Source organism: Macaca nemestrina, chromosome 1 (assembly GCF_043159975.1).
Source record: "Macaca nemestrina isolate mMacNem1 chromosome 1, mMacNem.hap1, whole genome shotgun sequence".
NCBI lineage: Eukaryota > Metazoa > Chordata > Mammalia > Primates > Cercopithecidae > Macaca > Macaca nemestrina.
This window is the reverse complement of record NC_092125.1, coordinates 120,583,014-120,599,081: the sequence shown is the minus strand read 5'-3', so window position 1 is coordinate 120,599,081 and position 16,068 is coordinate 120,583,014. Positions and strand designations below refer to the sequence as shown.

At 50.8% G+C, this 16,068-nt stretch overlaps 1 protein-coding gene across 1 annotated transcript; it reads left to right on the top strand.

Moving 5' to 3' along the window:
• The first annotated feature begins 2,578 nt into the window (after window positions 1-2,578).
• On the top strand, window positions 2,579-15,527 carry LOC105479182 (Wnt family member 2B). The gene is made up of 5 exons (XM_011737045.2): window positions 2,579-3,066; window positions 8,758-8,978; window positions 10,024-10,301; window positions 11,006-11,270; window positions 14,517-15,527. The coding sequence occupies exons 1-5, from the start codon at window positions 2,885-2,887 to the stop codon at window positions 14,744-14,746; spliced, it is 1,176 nt and encodes a 391-aa protein (XP_011735347.1). The 5' UTR covers window positions 2,579-2,884; the 3' UTR covers window positions 14,747-15,527.
• The last annotated feature ends 541 nt before the right edge of the window (window positions 15,528-16,068 follow it).

Here is a 16,068-nt window from a genome sequence, read left to right as displayed (position 1 = left end):
CAGAGTCACACCCAGGTCTAAACACACAGGGGAGTCTGGGAGAGGCTGCTGGAGCTCCAAGACTGCCCTGTGTCGGGATGGGGCCGGGCTGGGAGGAGGTGAAAGAGTGGTCCAAGGAAAGGGGCCCAGCCAAGAATGAGCCTGGGCTCATTCCTCTCCCACCTGCCCCTCTCAGGAAAACTAGGCACAGCGTCTGTGCCTTTCTAAGGAAATAGACGGGCCAACTGGAGCCCGCCTGACAAAAAGAAAGGGAGAGAAGGGGAAGAAAACAAGTTAGCTGGTTGGTCACAAAGGATATAGTCCCAGTTTCTGTGCCAGGAAGTCGGCCCTGAGAGGTCTCTGTATTCAGTCCACTCCAACTCCCATCCAACTCCAGCCCAGCCCCCACTTTCCACCCAAGTGGGGAGCACTGCCTCCCATTCATGACTTGGAGCACCTCAGGGACTCATCTGAATTCTCTTCCTCCGTGGCACACTCCGCTCCAGCTGGGTGGCCTTTTCGATAGCCCTCATACACCAGCCCACTCCTGCCTTTGGGTCCCTGTACCGGCTCTGCACTCGGCTTGGGATGCTCTTCACCAGGAAGCTGCCTGGCTCATTTCCTCACCTCCTTCAAATCTCTGCTTGAATGTCACCTTAATGAGGCCTACCCTGATCATCCTAGTTGCAACTGTAACCATCCCCTTGATTGTGCTCTCTTTACCACTGCACTTACTACTTTCTAACATGCTCTGTTTTACTTCTGATGTTTATTGTTTACGGTCTATCCTCCTGCAATAGAATGCAAACTCCATGAGGGCATAGATTGTTCACCAATGTGCCCCTAATGCCTAGCACAGTCCCAGCATGTGATAGGAAATAAGTATTTGTTGAATCAATGAATGCACTCAGCACCTTACCACAGAAAGTGGGGGTAAAGGAGTGTCACTGTAGGTTGGGGACAGGAGAGAAGTGCTTGCAGCTCCTTCCCGCTCTGCCCGCCTGGCCATCACCCACAGAAGATGGGGCTGCAGAGTGAGGGGCGCTAGGACTAGGAGGCGGTGGGAGATAGGATAAAAGTTCCTCTGAAACCATCTCCACTATCTCTGTCTCTGAGATGTCTGCCCTGTGTCGGGAGGGGGCCGGGCAGGGAGGAGGTGAAAGAGTGGTCCAAGGAAAGGGGCCCAACCAATAATGAGCCTGGGCTCATTCCTCTCCCACCTGCCCCTCTCGAGAAAACTTTAGGTTCCTCTGAACCTAAGCCAGCTGCACCCCATCTGCTTACACTCGGGAGGCACCTCTAAGGCCACCACCGCCCCCAACCCCCAGCCAAGGACTGACAGTGAATTTGGGGTTGGGGAGCATCGGCAGTAACTAGTTAGTTGTTTACACCAGGACTTTAAAATCACATGAGGAGGCAGGAAAGACACCTGCGAGGTGGGAGAAACTGAGGCTGAAGAAGGGACTGGAGCGGGACCCCAGGTGAACTCTGAACTCTCGAAGTTGGAAGGCCAAGGATTTTAAAAAGAATTTTAGTTCCAAGGGCCACTGTGCCCGCAGGGGCTGTACCTGCTATCCTGGGAGGTTTGAGGGTTGGGGTAGTGGGGAGAGGAGAGTCACTTACGGCAGACTGCACCTCCCCACCCCTTCCCGATTTACCACGCCCCCAGGCGATCTGCGGGCGGAGGGAGGGTGAGAGAGCAGTGGGGAGGAGGCACGATGGGAAGGCGAAGGAGGGAAAAAGCTCCAGGGCTTCCACCCTCTCAGCAGGACCCCCACCCTGGCCTCTGGTGCGGGAAAACCTCCCAGCTGTTTCTGATTCTTTCATACTCTCAGCCCCGCCCGAGAGGGTGGAGGACCGAGGCACAGAGGGGGAGCGGGGAGAGACTGAGCTCCGCCGAGCCCGGGCGTAAGGGGCGGGGAGTCCGCAGGTGCCCCCTTAACGTCGGCAGTCGATTCCCGGTCCGTAAAGAAAAGCACCCGGGCCGCGCAGGCCGGGCAGGCAGGAGCCAGGTCTAAACGTGATGCGTTGGGGGTGGGGGGTGCAGTGGGTCGGAGGAAGCAGGGCGATGAGCTCTAGCTGAAAGCATCCCCCGCCCGAAGCCGACTGCCCACGGCGCCCCTGTAGGCAGTGTTGAAAAGGTAGTCAAGACCCCCAACTCCCGGTGGCGGGGACTCCACCCATTTCACAGAAGCGCAAGGATGGAGGAAATGAGTGCATCCTTCGTGCTCAGCGCCAGTGTCACTGTAGGTTGGGGACAGGAGGGAAGTGCCCGCATCCCCTTGTTCCGCCAGCCTGGCCGTCACCCACAGAAGTGGGGCTGCCGATTGAAGGGCGCTAGGACCCGGTGGCGCGGTGTCGGCAGGGACTGGGCGCTCCGGGCGCAGGAGGGAGCCGCGGCGCCCCGTCGCAGCGCGCGGGAGCAGGTGGGGGAGCGGTGCGGTGGCGCGCTGGAGCCCCGAGGGGCGGAGGCGGCCGCTACACCTAGGGCGCCGCGGAGCGCCCCGGGCTTGGCGCGGGCGGAGCCGCCCTAAGGGCCGCGCGTGTCCCCGGCCTCGGCCCCGCCCCGCCCCGTCCAATGAGAGCCCGCGGCCGAAGGGGCTGTCCGCACACTAGGCCCGCAGCTCCCTTCTGCGCCGCAGACCCCCTGACATCGCACCCGGTGCTCAGGCAGCGGGCCCCAGATCCCGGGTTCGGCGCGCCGTCGTCGGCTTCCGGACACTACAACTTGCGCCCCTCTCTGGGACCCTGCTCCCGGGCTCTGGACCCCAGGTGACCCTAGGTCCCCAGCCGCCGGCGAACCCCATGGCCCCCCAGGGGGGTGAGGTAGGAGCAGCGTGAGTACCCCTAGAAGGTGCCCCGTCCACGCCCCTCCGGGCTGCGCGGCGGGAGTCTTCGGGGAGCTATGCTGAGACCGGGTGGTGCGGAGGAAGCTGCGCAGCTCCCGCTTCGGCGCGCCCGCGCCCCGGTCCCTGTGCCCTCGCCTGCGGCCCCCGACGGCTCCCGGGCTTCGGCCCGCCTAGGTCTTGCCTGCCTTCTGCTCCTGCTGCTGCTGACGCTGCCGGCCCGCGTAGACACGTCCTGGTGGTAAGTGGGGCTCTTAGGCTGGGCGGGTGAGGCGCTTGGTAGGAGAGGCCCGGAGGCGCCTGGAGGGATTGGCTGCTCACTGGACCGGGCTGTCGCTTCGACAGAGTTGGAGAACATTCGGGCAGGACTGTCACTGAAATCTGAAGTCCCCGGGTGGCGGGAGGGTGAGGCGCCGCGTCTTACACGCCTGGTGAGAAAGGCGCGGGGCATTTGGAGCCAGGACGCCCGGTGGTCGCGGCTCCTTAGGCCTCCGTGTGCTGTACCCCATCTATTTCAGCTCAAGCTCCTTAGGGCAGAAGCTACCTTCCGAGTTTCCCTCAGGGTGAGTTCAAGGAACCAATGACCTTCCAGGGGCCGCAGTAGCTTAGCCGGGGCCCCAAACGTCTAAGGTCGCCCTCTGAGAGGTGGAGAAAGGGGCAGCTCGCTAGTCTAGCCCACCCATACCACAGGAAGGCTTTGGTGAGGCAGCAGCACCCAGCCGAGGCTTAGAAATGGAATTGAGGCAAAATTTACCCCATTAGCTCCCACAATTAAAACAAAATGCATGGGTTTGCATTATCTAGGCGTTTGTCTTTGGCCACCGTTTTGAGGCTGTCACTTGGAAAATTTGTCTCCCTCCCTTCTTCCTATTCTTTCCTATCTCCCATTTCTCCCCTCCAAGAGCCAGAGGGCTGCGGAGTCCAAAGGTACTAAGAGAACCCCTCCCCAGATTTCTTGCAGGCCCTAGACTCCAGACACTTCACAAGAGGGCAGATGAGGCAAAAAGGCGTTACAGATCCACTGGATGTCTGGTGTCTGTTCTTTTTAGAATCCTCCCTGCCCACTATTCCTTGGATGGCACTCATCACCTTCCCGTAGGAGAAGGAGCTGCTTTCTCTTCTTCCCCACCCTGGGGAGAGGGCAAGGCAGGGAGAGTTGAACCTAGAAAAGACTCAGTCTTTCCTCTTCACCCCGCAATCAAACTGGCCTGTTGGAGTGGGCTATTGCCCCTCTCCACCATGCAGTGCCCCCCTTCCTTTCCTAACTCCGTTCTTTTTCCCGTGTAAGCCCCCCTCCCCCAAGTGTAGTCTCTTCTCCCCTTGCACCCTGTGGCTTTTCTTCTCTTGACTTGGAATCTTGGCTGAAGGGTGAGGGGTAGCTGGCCGAGGGGCCGCCAGCTTGGGCTGCAGATTCCTATCATTTCAAGATGCGTCTCTCCTCATCCCAACCCCCACTCCCTGTTTTCCTGTTTCAGAAAAATCTCTCTTTTGGATTTTTTTTTTTAATCTCTGTAGTGTTGGGGAAGGCTGGGAGGGGGGGTTCTGGATGGGGGAACAGAGAGGCCTATATCTTACATCTGGCTTGAAACATTCTTTTAGAAAGGGAAAGGGGAGAAGGGGGATGAGAAAAACCTTTCAAAGTTTTGAGTGAGATCAAAGCCACCTTTTGCCTTCATGAGCTTGGTCTGGCTGGGGACTTGGCATCTTTAGGGTCTTTGCTGAGATAACGTGAAGTGACCACTGCCCATCTTTATCTGGCCCAGATGGCAGTTTGCTTTTTGGGACTCTTGATCGCTTCTTACCAGTTTGGGATGTAGTCTGGGGGACCAATTGGTGCTTGGGTGAGGAAGTGTCACTCTGGTAATTTCAGCATCCTGGCAGCGGTTCCTAAAGACCCAAATGGGGGTCTTCCCAGTCCCCATTTTGTACCCTTGACTACTCCTTCTCCCTTTTCCTTTCTCCCTCTACTACCGTCCCCTGATGTGGTTCATATTAAAGATTCTGGAAAAAATTCCTGGGTGAAAGAGCTAGGGAGGGAGGGAGGTGACACACAGAGTGACTTAGCAGCCCTTGTGAAAAGGAGGAAGGCTGCAACAGGGCCAGGCTGGGAAGTGCGTACAGAGGTTGTTTCAGCCTCCTTGCTCTACACCTGTCATAGTTACAGGCCCAGATGCCTGCCTCAGTGATCACCACTTGTGGGATAAGGTGAAAAGCTACCTTCTAAAGGCAGGCTAAGCCCCCAGGCTTTTCTCTTAGGAAAAAACCAGCAAGACTGATGTTCGTACAACCCGTGGAAGAGAAATGCGTGTTGACTCTGGTGCGTCCATGTTCCACTCTGGAGCAGAAGGCCATCATTTTCACCAGTTAATAGTTGGATTTTTCTTATAGCTTGAGATTCTTCCCGTTACTCTCTAACCACTGCCCTCCCTCTATCTATCCTAAACAGACCAAGAAATAGGGGGGTCCGGCATGGGCTTTCCTGTTCCATTTTGCATTCTGTAGGGTGTTGGATGTAGGGAATCACGAGAACAGGATTGTGTTCATAAGCTCACAAAGGGAGAGAAACACAAAGTGGTGTCATATTGTTAGCATTACTGTTAGCAACAGCAGTTGCTTTTAATAAGCCCTTACTGAGCTTCAGGTACTATGGCCAAACACCTTATGAGCATGATCTTTGTCAATCTGAAATAATCCAGTGAGATAAGTTCTATAATTATCATCCTTATTTCACAAATGAAAGTGATGCATTAAGAGCAGATTCATGGAGGCTAACAGTGTTATCCCTTTGTTCAAAGTCCTATATGTGGTGGGCTGAACCATGTACACTAGGGGCTGTACACGAAAGGAGGAAAGAAAAAAAAAGTGGATCCTTGGCCCATTTGTGTCTTTAATATACAAACATAAAACATCTGCAGATAGGCTGGCAACTGTTGACAAGGAAAGCTGTGATGGAAATGGGAGTTGATGGCTGACTAGAGGGAGAAGGGAGTTGGGGATAAATCAGAACAGTTAGGTGTTTATTATAGTGATTGCATACCTACTATGTGTCAGGCACTGTTCTCAGTACTGGGGATACTGAAGTGAACAAAACTGACAAAAAGCCCTGCCTTTGTGGAGCAGTGCATCCAAACCATGTGGGGATCTTGGTGAAATGCAGATTCTGATATGGTAGGATTCTGATACTGTATAGATACAGTATCTGTATCTATAATACAGATACTGCTGTTCTGGGGACCACGCTTTGAGTAGCAAGGAGCTAGAGTAGTGTATGCTTCACTTTGTCAAATGAAGGGATGTGAATTGTCCAAAAGCATGTGAAGAGAAGCATTCTGGGGCAGGAAGCTGGGAAGGAAGTGAAGAACTTCCAGAAGGAAAAAACAAAGCTAGAGTCGGGGCATCTAACACTCTACCAGACCATGAGGTGGGAGATGCCTTAAATATCTTTGTATCCCTAACATCTGAGCTCAGTGCTTGGCACATGGTAGGCATTTTGCAGTCTGGTGTTGAACTGAGAGGAAGATGGGGTTAGCCTCAGGCTCAGCTTTATTGGAGGCCTCCTACACTAACTACAAGGGGCCGACTGCTGGAGAGCAAGCAAGCGCCTTGCCCTGTGGCGTCTTGAGGCCATTACATAGTGGAGTAAGGGTGGTAATAGAGACACTTAATTATCTTCCCATCTTAGATACTGAACAGATGTTCCCACACTCAGTGAGGATGTAATAAAAAGGACCTATGTGGGCTGCAGCAGAATGGACTTAAGTCAGACCACAAGAAGGACTTTTTGCCCGAGTTTGGCCTGCCCCACTCCAGACTGTCTCACGAGGGCTGGGTTATTGGTCTGTCATTCCCATCCAACCCTCCTCACCCAAGCCCCAGTAGGAAAAAAAAAAAACAACAACAACAAACACCCATTGCCTAGAGCAGTACTTGGGCTGAATTAGGGAAGCTGAACAGTGGTGAGACAGGGACAAGCTCCAACTCCAACGGTCTTGATTCTCCAAACAAAGCACCACAGCAGTGGGTGTAACTCTGGGCTGTGCGTCAGGCAGCCCTTTCCGGCCTGGCCCTGCCTGGGGTGTTTATTTTGTTTGTTCCTGGAAGCTGTTGCCCTGATGGACAGTGCTGGGGATGCTGATTCCATGGGATTTGTTAGGGGAGGGCCAGCCCTCTCACCCCTTCCCCGGGACAGATGGGCCCCATCAGCCCTGCTGAGTTCCCGAGGAGGCAAGTATCAGCCCTCCTTGTGTTTGTTTGAGTTGGTGTCACCAGTGGTGATCCAGTCTGTGGGTGAGGGCCGGCTGTGGGAATGCGGGGGGGCAGTAGGGGGGGACACAGAGCCCAGGGCAGTCTAGCTTTTCCCCTCCCCACACCAGCTGCCCTCCCTTCTCCTCACCCACTTCTAGGCCCATTTTGGGGCTGTTCCCAAACCACAGGCTCATTCATAGCTCAAACCAAGTCTTTTCTGTCTGCAGTAGCAGTTGCTCTCCATGGCCCCCACCTGTTCAAAAAAGGGAGGGAGGACAGCCCTTTGATGCGTTCTGGACAGGAGAATAGAAAGTTCCCAGCAAATCAAGGAAGGTGCTATGGGGTTAAAGGGAGAGAAAGAGAATGAGAATGGAGCTGGGCTGTTGAGCTGAAGGAAGTGGGCAAATGGGTCAGATCTCATTTGGTGGCCTTTTGGGGAAAATGGGTGATATACTCCTGTTTTCTCTCTGAAATATTCTTCCTGAGGCTTGTGGTGGGATCCAGGGTTAAAACTTAGTGAAGAGAAAATATTGCCTTGAGAAACAATAATAACTCTGGCAACCCACCTATTCTTTAGTAGCCCATCTGAATTGACCTTCTTTTAATTGTTCATATTGGACAGACTGGAGACTGGAGTGTGGGGAGAGTCACCCTCTTACTTATCTTGGCCTTTGGCTTCCCACTGCAAACAGCCTGTGCAGTTCCATCCAGGTTGGGGAAGATGGTTTTAAAGGTTCATTAGTTAAGAAAGGTCCTAGCCGGGCGCGGTGGCTCAAGCCTGTAATCCCAGCACTTTGGGAGGCTGAGACGGGCGGATCACAAGGTCAGGAGATCGAGACCATCCTGGCTAACACGGTGAAACCCCATCTCTACTAAAAAATACAAAAAACTAGCCGGGCGAGGTGGCGGGCGCCTGTGGTCCCAGCTACTCCGGAGGCTGAGGCAGGAGAATGGCGTGAACCCGGGAGGCGGAACTTGCAGTGAGCTGAGATCCGGCCACTGCACTCCAGCCTGGGCGACAGAGCCAGACTCAGTCTCAAAAAAAAAAGAAAGGTCCTGGGGCCTGGAAATAAAGGGTTTGAGGAGGAGAGTAGAGGGTGGGATCTTCCTCCCCAGACCTCACAATTGGGAATGAGGATTTTTTTTAGCTCCACGGGTCTGACTAGAGCTGTAAACATTACTCAAATTGCTCACTATGTCTCTTCCCACGAGCCCCTCCCTGTCACCGTTCCCCTGCTGTCAAACCATATCTTCGTGGACCAGCCATGCAGGACACCCCTGTTAATGGGAGCATAAGAGTGTTGTCTCAGATCCTTATTTTGTTAGTTTATGTTTCCATGAAGCTCTTAATGTTTATTAAATAAACAATGAGTTTGTGTGACATGCCCACAGCTTCTGTGTATGTGACACATGCCTAGCCTGTGTTCTGGGAGTGTGTGTCACTTTGGCCTTTGGCTGGGGAACTGGTGATGGTGGGAGGCCACTCAATTACTCTCTCTGCAACTGTATAACTATACTTCTTCCGAACTGTGGGAAATGATTCTACTCATCAGCTTTATGGAATGTGGGTTAGGGAGAGGGGACAGAATCTCTTCAAGGTCTGGATGCTAAACGTACCCCTTCCTTATTCCCTTCCAATGCAGAAAAAGGGCTGGGATGTTCTGACAGGGCCATCTCCGCCTTGCAGGTACATTGGGGCACTGGGGGCACGAGTGATCTGTGACAATATCCCTGGTTTGGTGAGCCGGCAGCGGCAGCTGTGCCAGCGTTACCCAGACATCATGCGTTCAGTGGGCGAGGGTGCCCGAGAGTGGATCCGAGAGTGTCAGCACCAATTCCGCCACCACCGCTGGAACTGTACCACCCTGGACCGGGACCACACCGTCTTTGGCCGTGTCATGCTCAGAAGTAGGGGCCTCTTCCATTCTGTGTCAACTCCTTCCCTTTCTGTGCTGGGGGTGGTGAGTGGAAAGGGTAGGAAAGATCTCCCCTCTCCTCTCCCACACACTGTTTCATAATCAGAGGAAGAATTGTGGGCACAGCCCAGGATATAATTGGGAACAGACTCTTAGCACCTTAGATTTGTAGACAGGGGCTCCTCTAAATCCTAGTGCTCTGGGACAAGACCAAGATAAAGCATTCCCTAGAACCTCCATCTTTCTCCCTCATTTTCCTTGTCCTCTCCAATCCCCAGCTTGGGAGGCTACCATGTACTGTAAGGCTGAGGTCTACCATAGGCCCTCTGTTCTTAACACCACCATCACTATCATCACCCCAACACTCCCAGCACTACAGTAATGGGAACAAGAGATAAACAGAAAGGTGATATGTAAATATTTGGAGAGTCAGTGGCTTGGCCTCAGCTCAGCAAAAAAGATAAATAGAGCTAGACAGTAAACTAGGAGAAAGGGAACAAAATGGGAATCTGGAGGTGTCAGGCATACAGGGGCGATCATTCATCAGTCTCCAAGAGCAGGGAGGGAGAGCAAGCAGGCAAGGGAAGGTAGCATGGATCTCTAAACAGGCTGACCCCTGGGCTGGGGTCTCCATTGTGGGGGAACTGTCCAGCAGAGTGGGCCTGAAAAGGCCTGGAATGTGGACTAAGGCAGGCTTAGCTGAGCCAGGGCTAGCACTCAGTGGGAGGGGATGATTCACCAGGAGAATTTTCAATGGACGGACACAGGGAATTTGGCAGGAAACAAGAGTATAGGTCAGCTCAGAAGGTCAGATATACAAAGAAGTGGATGGAGAGTAGTGAAGGCTGAGGGGAAGAGGTCAGATACTCTGGGGAATGCTCTTGGAAATGAAAGGCACCTTGAATAAAGGGGGTGTAGGGGTGACTCTGGGAAAGAAAAGGAGGGAAGAGGTTTCAGAGTCAGAGGTTGTATGGGCTGAAGAAGGGGACAGACATGGGCCTCCTTCCTGAAGCACACCTCTACAATTCTCTCTCTAGGTAGCCGAGAAGCAGCTTTTGTATATGCCATCTCATCAGCAGGGGTAGTCCATGCTATTACTCGTGCCTGTAGCCAGGGTGAACTGAGTGTGTGCAGCTGTGACCCCTACACCCGTGGCCGACACCATGACCAGCGTGGGGACTTTGACTGGGGTGGCTGCAGTGACAACATCCACTATGGTGTCCGTTTTGCCAAGGCCTTCGTGGATGCCAAGGAGAAGAGGCTTAAGGATGCCCGGGCCCTCATGAACTTACATAATAACCGCTGTGGTCGCACGGTCAGTACTCATGTCTGTGTAAGTACACTCATATTTGCTGGGGGTGACCAGTATGTGTGACCATGGACTAAATAAATGTGAAAGTGGAAGAGCTGAAGGCTTTTGGGTCACTTCCAAAAGCCCCAACATCCTGGGACAGGAGCACTAAATGCAAGGGAGATTGGGAATGCCTAGGGTCAACCAGGTGCCTGAAGAGTCTTCACACAGGTGGAAAGTAGGAAAAGGTGGAGAAAAGAAGTAACTTTTTAAGAAGGGAAAGAACTGCTTTCATAAAGACTGAGAGGATAAGAGGTTGTTCTAGTCAGTTCCCTGCTATTTGAATGCCTTCTATGTGCCTAGTACTATGCTGGAAAATGGCATACTACTAAAGTAGAAGGCATGGTACCTGGCATTCTAAAACGTGAAAAGTAGAGGATATGCAAGCAAACTGTTATCGTGAACAGAATCCTGTGGCTCTAAAGTTCAGTGGGCTGTCTGTCATGAAAAGGAAAGCACTGTTGGTCCAGGAAGATTTACTGGAAAAAGAGTTTCTTGAACTTGATCAGGAAGAATGGGTGGGATCTGATGTGGGAGAGAACAACCAAGAGCTCAATCAGCCAGCCAGGGCCAGCCTATCTCAGAGCACTCATCCTTTTGGCCCTAGAGATGACTAAAATGTGCCCTGACCAGCTACCTCTCCCTTAACTGCCTTCCCCCTCCTCCAGGCTGTGCGGCGGTTTCTGAAGCTGGAGTGTAAGTGCCATGGCGTGAGTGGTTCCTGTACTCTGCGCACCTGCTGGCGTGCGCTCTCAGATTTCCGCCGCACAGGTGATTACCTGCGGCGGCGCTATGATGGGGCTGTGCAGGTGATGGCCACGCAGGATGGTGCCAACTTCACCGCAGCCCGCCAAGGCTATCGCCGTGCCACCCGGACTGATCTTGTCTACTTTGACAACTCCCCAGATTACTGTGTCTTGGACAAGGCTGCAGGTGAGTAAGGAAGGCAGGCAGGGACGTGGAGTCCCAGTTCTTAGTGCAGGCACCCCTGGTTAATCATGGTCTGTTCAGTCTCAGGAGTTAGGGAAGGGGGTGCTGTGGGAGGAGGCAGTTTCCTCCCCACATGAACACCTGGTCATGAGATTGTTGACTTATGCCTCAGTCTACCAGGCCCAGTGCTGCCCAAGTAGAGAGGAGGTCACTCAGCTCCTTGGGGCCTGAGGTCATGCATCACTCCTTTGTATCCCAGCATCTGGGATACAGTAGGCATTACTCAGGGAATGTTTAATTTAGTTACCTGTTTTCAGTTTTAAGCAATGTGTGGGCTACACAGAAACATAAGATGCAGCCCTAACCCTTTGGCTCTTTGCAATCTACTTAAAGAAATGAGACATAATGGGTAGACAAATGCAAAGAGAGTTGATTGGAGAAATCAATAAAAGTTTATTTGAGGCCGGGCGCGGTGGCTCAAGCCTGTAATCCCAGCACTTTGGGAGGCCGAGACGGGCGGATCACGAGGTCAGGAGATCGAGACCATCCTGGCTAACACGGTGAAACCCCGTCTCTACTAAAAAATACAAAAAACTAGCCGGGCGAGGTGACGGGCGCCTGTAGTCCCAGCTACTCGGGAGGCTGAGGCAGGAGAATGGCGTGAACCCGGGAGGCGGAGCTTGCAGTGAGCTGAGATCCGGCCATTGCACTCCAGCCTGGGCGGCAGAGCGAGACTCCGTCTCAAAAAAAAAAAAAAAGGTTATTTGAAAATGTAGGGAAAAAAAAAAGAAACTGTAGAATTTAAGCTGCTCCTTGAAGCATAGGGAGTATCTGGATAGCTTGAGAGAAGAGTGGGCAATTTCTTATCATAGTAGTAGGTGGGAAAGCACATGACCTGTTCCAGGGACAGCGAACAGACCAATCTGCTGGGTAAAAGTTCCCTGTAAGGGAGATTAAAGCTAGAAAGATGTCCTTGAAAGGTTTTATCCAGTGTCCTGCCATTGAAGATTCTGAAACAGAGCTGAAAAAGAAACGAAGGAGAGATCCCTACCAAAGGCAGGTAAAGCTGCAAATGGTTGTTTTTCAGTCTGTTCGAGGTATTTGTGGTGGGATTCTTGGAGGTGCTGGAAGGTGATATGGTTTTTCCCCAAGGGAATGAAAGTTACCATCCTGGCTCACATTTCGGGTTCAGATAGGTTAAACTAGGAACATGCAATGCAGCAGAACTCTTCTCCTCTGGTTATTGTCATGGGGCTCCCAGGCTCTTTTCTACAGGCTCAGCAGTCAGGACTTGGGTGAAGTGGAGCCAAAAAACCTCAGTTATCTTTGGTACTGTTTGTTTTCACCCATCACTGTCATTCCTGGAAGAGTCAAGTGGCTTGGAGTAAAATTGGGCATAGAAACAGGAAGGGGCTCTACGCAATTAATGAAGAAAGTAGTCTGTATACCTTGTAGGGTGCTAGAAGAAAAAAAGTCGGAGTCCTCCTGATTTTCCCAGTGATTTCCTGCCACTAAGTATACTTTCCTCCCAGTTGGTCTAATTCAGAGGGTTACTCTCTGGATACCTAGAAATAATTCCATAATATCTGAGGTGTAAGCCTACCCTGCCATACTGTAAGCATACCCTGCCATTCCTTCCTTTAGGGAAGGAACTTTGGAGTCAGGAGGGAGGATAAGTCAAATGTGTGTTGGTTTTTCTCACAGGCATAAAATTAGGCCTCCTAAAACCCAAAGCGGGGCCTGGAATTCAAAGAATATAAGTCATCCCAGAAAGAATATGGAGCCAGGAATTCCCTCCAAAGCAGTAGAGTCCAGTTGAAGTTTCTGTGGTGATAGAAATGTTTTCCTATCTGTGTTGTCCAATACAGTAGCAACTAGCCACATGTGATTACTGAGAACTTGGAATATAGCTAGTGTGACTGAGGAGCTACATTTTTTAGTTTATTTAATTTTCATTAATTTAGATGTAAAAGACCATATGTGACTAGTGGCTGCTACCCTGGACAGCACAGCTCCACAGTGTAGAAGGGGCTTTTGGTGCCCAAGAGGACTTAAGACCCAGCCCTTGGAGTTAGGAGACTAACATACACAGTAGACCTAGTCAGCCCACATTCCAGAGCAGTGGTCTCCTGACATTCTGGATCCTTTACTCCTATCATTAAAACAATTTGAGCATATATCTCCATTATATGTATATTTATTTATATCTGTGTTCCCCTATATGAATATGTTAGAAAACATACATCAATATCTTAAATTGATGAGATAAAAAAACATAGAAGTTCTAACATTTTCCTCCCCTATCCCAGTGGCATGTGGAGACTAATGCTGTAGAAATCAGTTAATCTATTCTCCGTTTTGAACCTAGGCTAGTTACTTTCCTATCTCTGGATCCTTATTAACCATGGAAAAGGTTGGAGTAGATGCTCTGATGGGCCCAACTCATCCAAAAGTCTATTGATTTTATGATCTGTTGGCAGGATCTCTTTTGCTAAAATCAGTCAGAATGAGGTTCTAAGCATTCCCTATGCATGGGAAAAACATGATCCCTATCCTAGAGTTTCCACTGTAAGGGGAAGGGATAATGCTTAGGGATAATAATAATAATAATAATAATAATAATAATAATAATACAAGGGATATTACTTAGGAATATGCCTGCAGCCAGTCATGGTAATCAGTTCACCTCTTCAGATGAACAGAGATTATATCTAACAATCTATTATTGTGCTTATTTTCATATGAGAAACTAAGTTAATGTTTCATTTTGACTAAATCACACAACTAAGAGTGGTAGAACTGGGATTTGAATCCAGACAATATGATGTCAGAGCCCATGCTTTTTTTTTTTTTTTTTTTTGGAGACAGAGTTTCATTGTCACCTGGGCTAGAGTGCAGTGGTGCAATCTCGGCTCACTGCAGCCTCGACCTCCCAGCCTCAAGTGTTACTCCCACCTCAGCCTCCTAAGTAGCTGGGACTACAGGCTCATGCCCACAGCACCTGGCTAATTTTTTAAGTTTTTGTAGAGGCAGGGCTTGCTATGTTTCCCAGGCTGGTCTTGAACTCCTGGACTCAAGCATTCCTCCTGCCTCAGCCTTCCAACGTGCTGGGATTACAGGCATGAGTGAGCCACTGTGCTCAGCCCAAAAAAGCGATTCTTTATGTCTTCCTTCTGAGAATGTGGGTAAGGGTATCCAGGGCAGCTGAAGAGATAACTTTGTTCTCACTCCCTCTCTTTCCCAACCCAGGTTCCCTAGGCACTGCAGGCCGTGTCTGCAGCAAGACATCAAAAGGAACAGACGGTTGTGAAATCATGTGCTGTGGCCGAGGGTATGACACAACTCGAGTCACCCGTGTTACCCAGTGTGAGTGCAAATTCCACTGGTGCTGTGCTGTACGGTGCAAGGAATGCAGAAATACTGTGGACGTCCATACTTGCAAGGCCCCCAAGAAGGCAGAGTGGCTGGACCAGACCTGAACACAGATACCTCACGCATCCCTCCAATTCAAGCCTCTCAACTCAAAAGCACAAGATCCTTGCATGCACACCTTCCTCCACCCTCCACCCTGGGCTGCTACAGCTTCTGTTTAAGGATGTAGAGAGTAATCCATAGGGACCATGGTGTCCTGGCTGGTTCCTTAGCCCTGGGAAGGAGTTGTCAGGGGATATAAGAAACTGAGCAAGCTCCCTGATTTCCCACTCTGGAGATTTGAAGGGAGAGTAGAAGAGATAGAGGGTCTTTAGAGTGAAATGAGTTGCACTAAAGTATGTAGTTGAGGCTCCTTTTTTCTTTCCTTTGCACCAGCTTCCTGATACTTCCTTGGTGTGCAAGAGGAAGGGTACCTGTAGAGAGCTTCTTTTTGTTTCTACCTGGCCAAAGTTAGATGGGACAAAGATGAATGACATGCCTGTTCTCTGAAGTCAGTTTGAGCAGAACTACCTGGTACCCCAAAAGAAAATCTTAGGCTACCACATTCTATTATTGAGAGCCTGAGATGTTAGCCATAGTGGACAAGGTTCCATTCACATGCTCATATGTTTATAAACTGCTGTGTTTTGTAGAAGAAAAAGAATCATAACTATACAAACACATATTCATTCTGTCTTTTTCTCTCTACCATTCTCAACCTATATTGGACAGCACTGCCTCTTTTGCTTACTTGCTGCCTGTTCAAACTGAGGTGGAATGCAGTGGTTCCCATGCTTAACAGATCATTAGAACACCCGAGAACACTCCTAGGATAGAGTAATATAGTAAGTCTGGCCAGGCCTTGTGTTTGTTTGTTTGTTTGGTTTTCCATGCATTACTCTGTAGGTTAGCCAGATTTGGGGAAACACGGAGTAAAAGATAGGCAACTCATGGATGGTGGGAGAGCAGGAAAGCAGGTCTGATCTCAAGGGCCCACATGAGGCAAAAGTACATATTAGGAAGGTAGGGATCTCTGGCTTTGGTAATTCTTTATGAGAGGATCCTAGCCTTTGAAGCTGGGAGCAGGAGTCAGTGGCTACAGTGGGAAGGAGTGCTACGGGTTGGGGCCAAAATGATACACAGAAGGCAGCCTTCCTCCATTTACTCAACAAATCTTTATTTAGTGACTCTCCAAGTCCTGGTGATTATTATTGTTCAGTCCACATTCAGCTTAAATAGAGGAGGGTTTCTTCTATGCTATTACCCATTGCCTAACTAGGTTTGCAAGAGTGGAATCTCCAGAGATAGCAGGCTTAGTAAGCTGGAGGGTAGGACATGAAGTCCCCAAAACCTTGAAGTCCTTTTTTTATGTGATTTGGGCAGTGGTTAT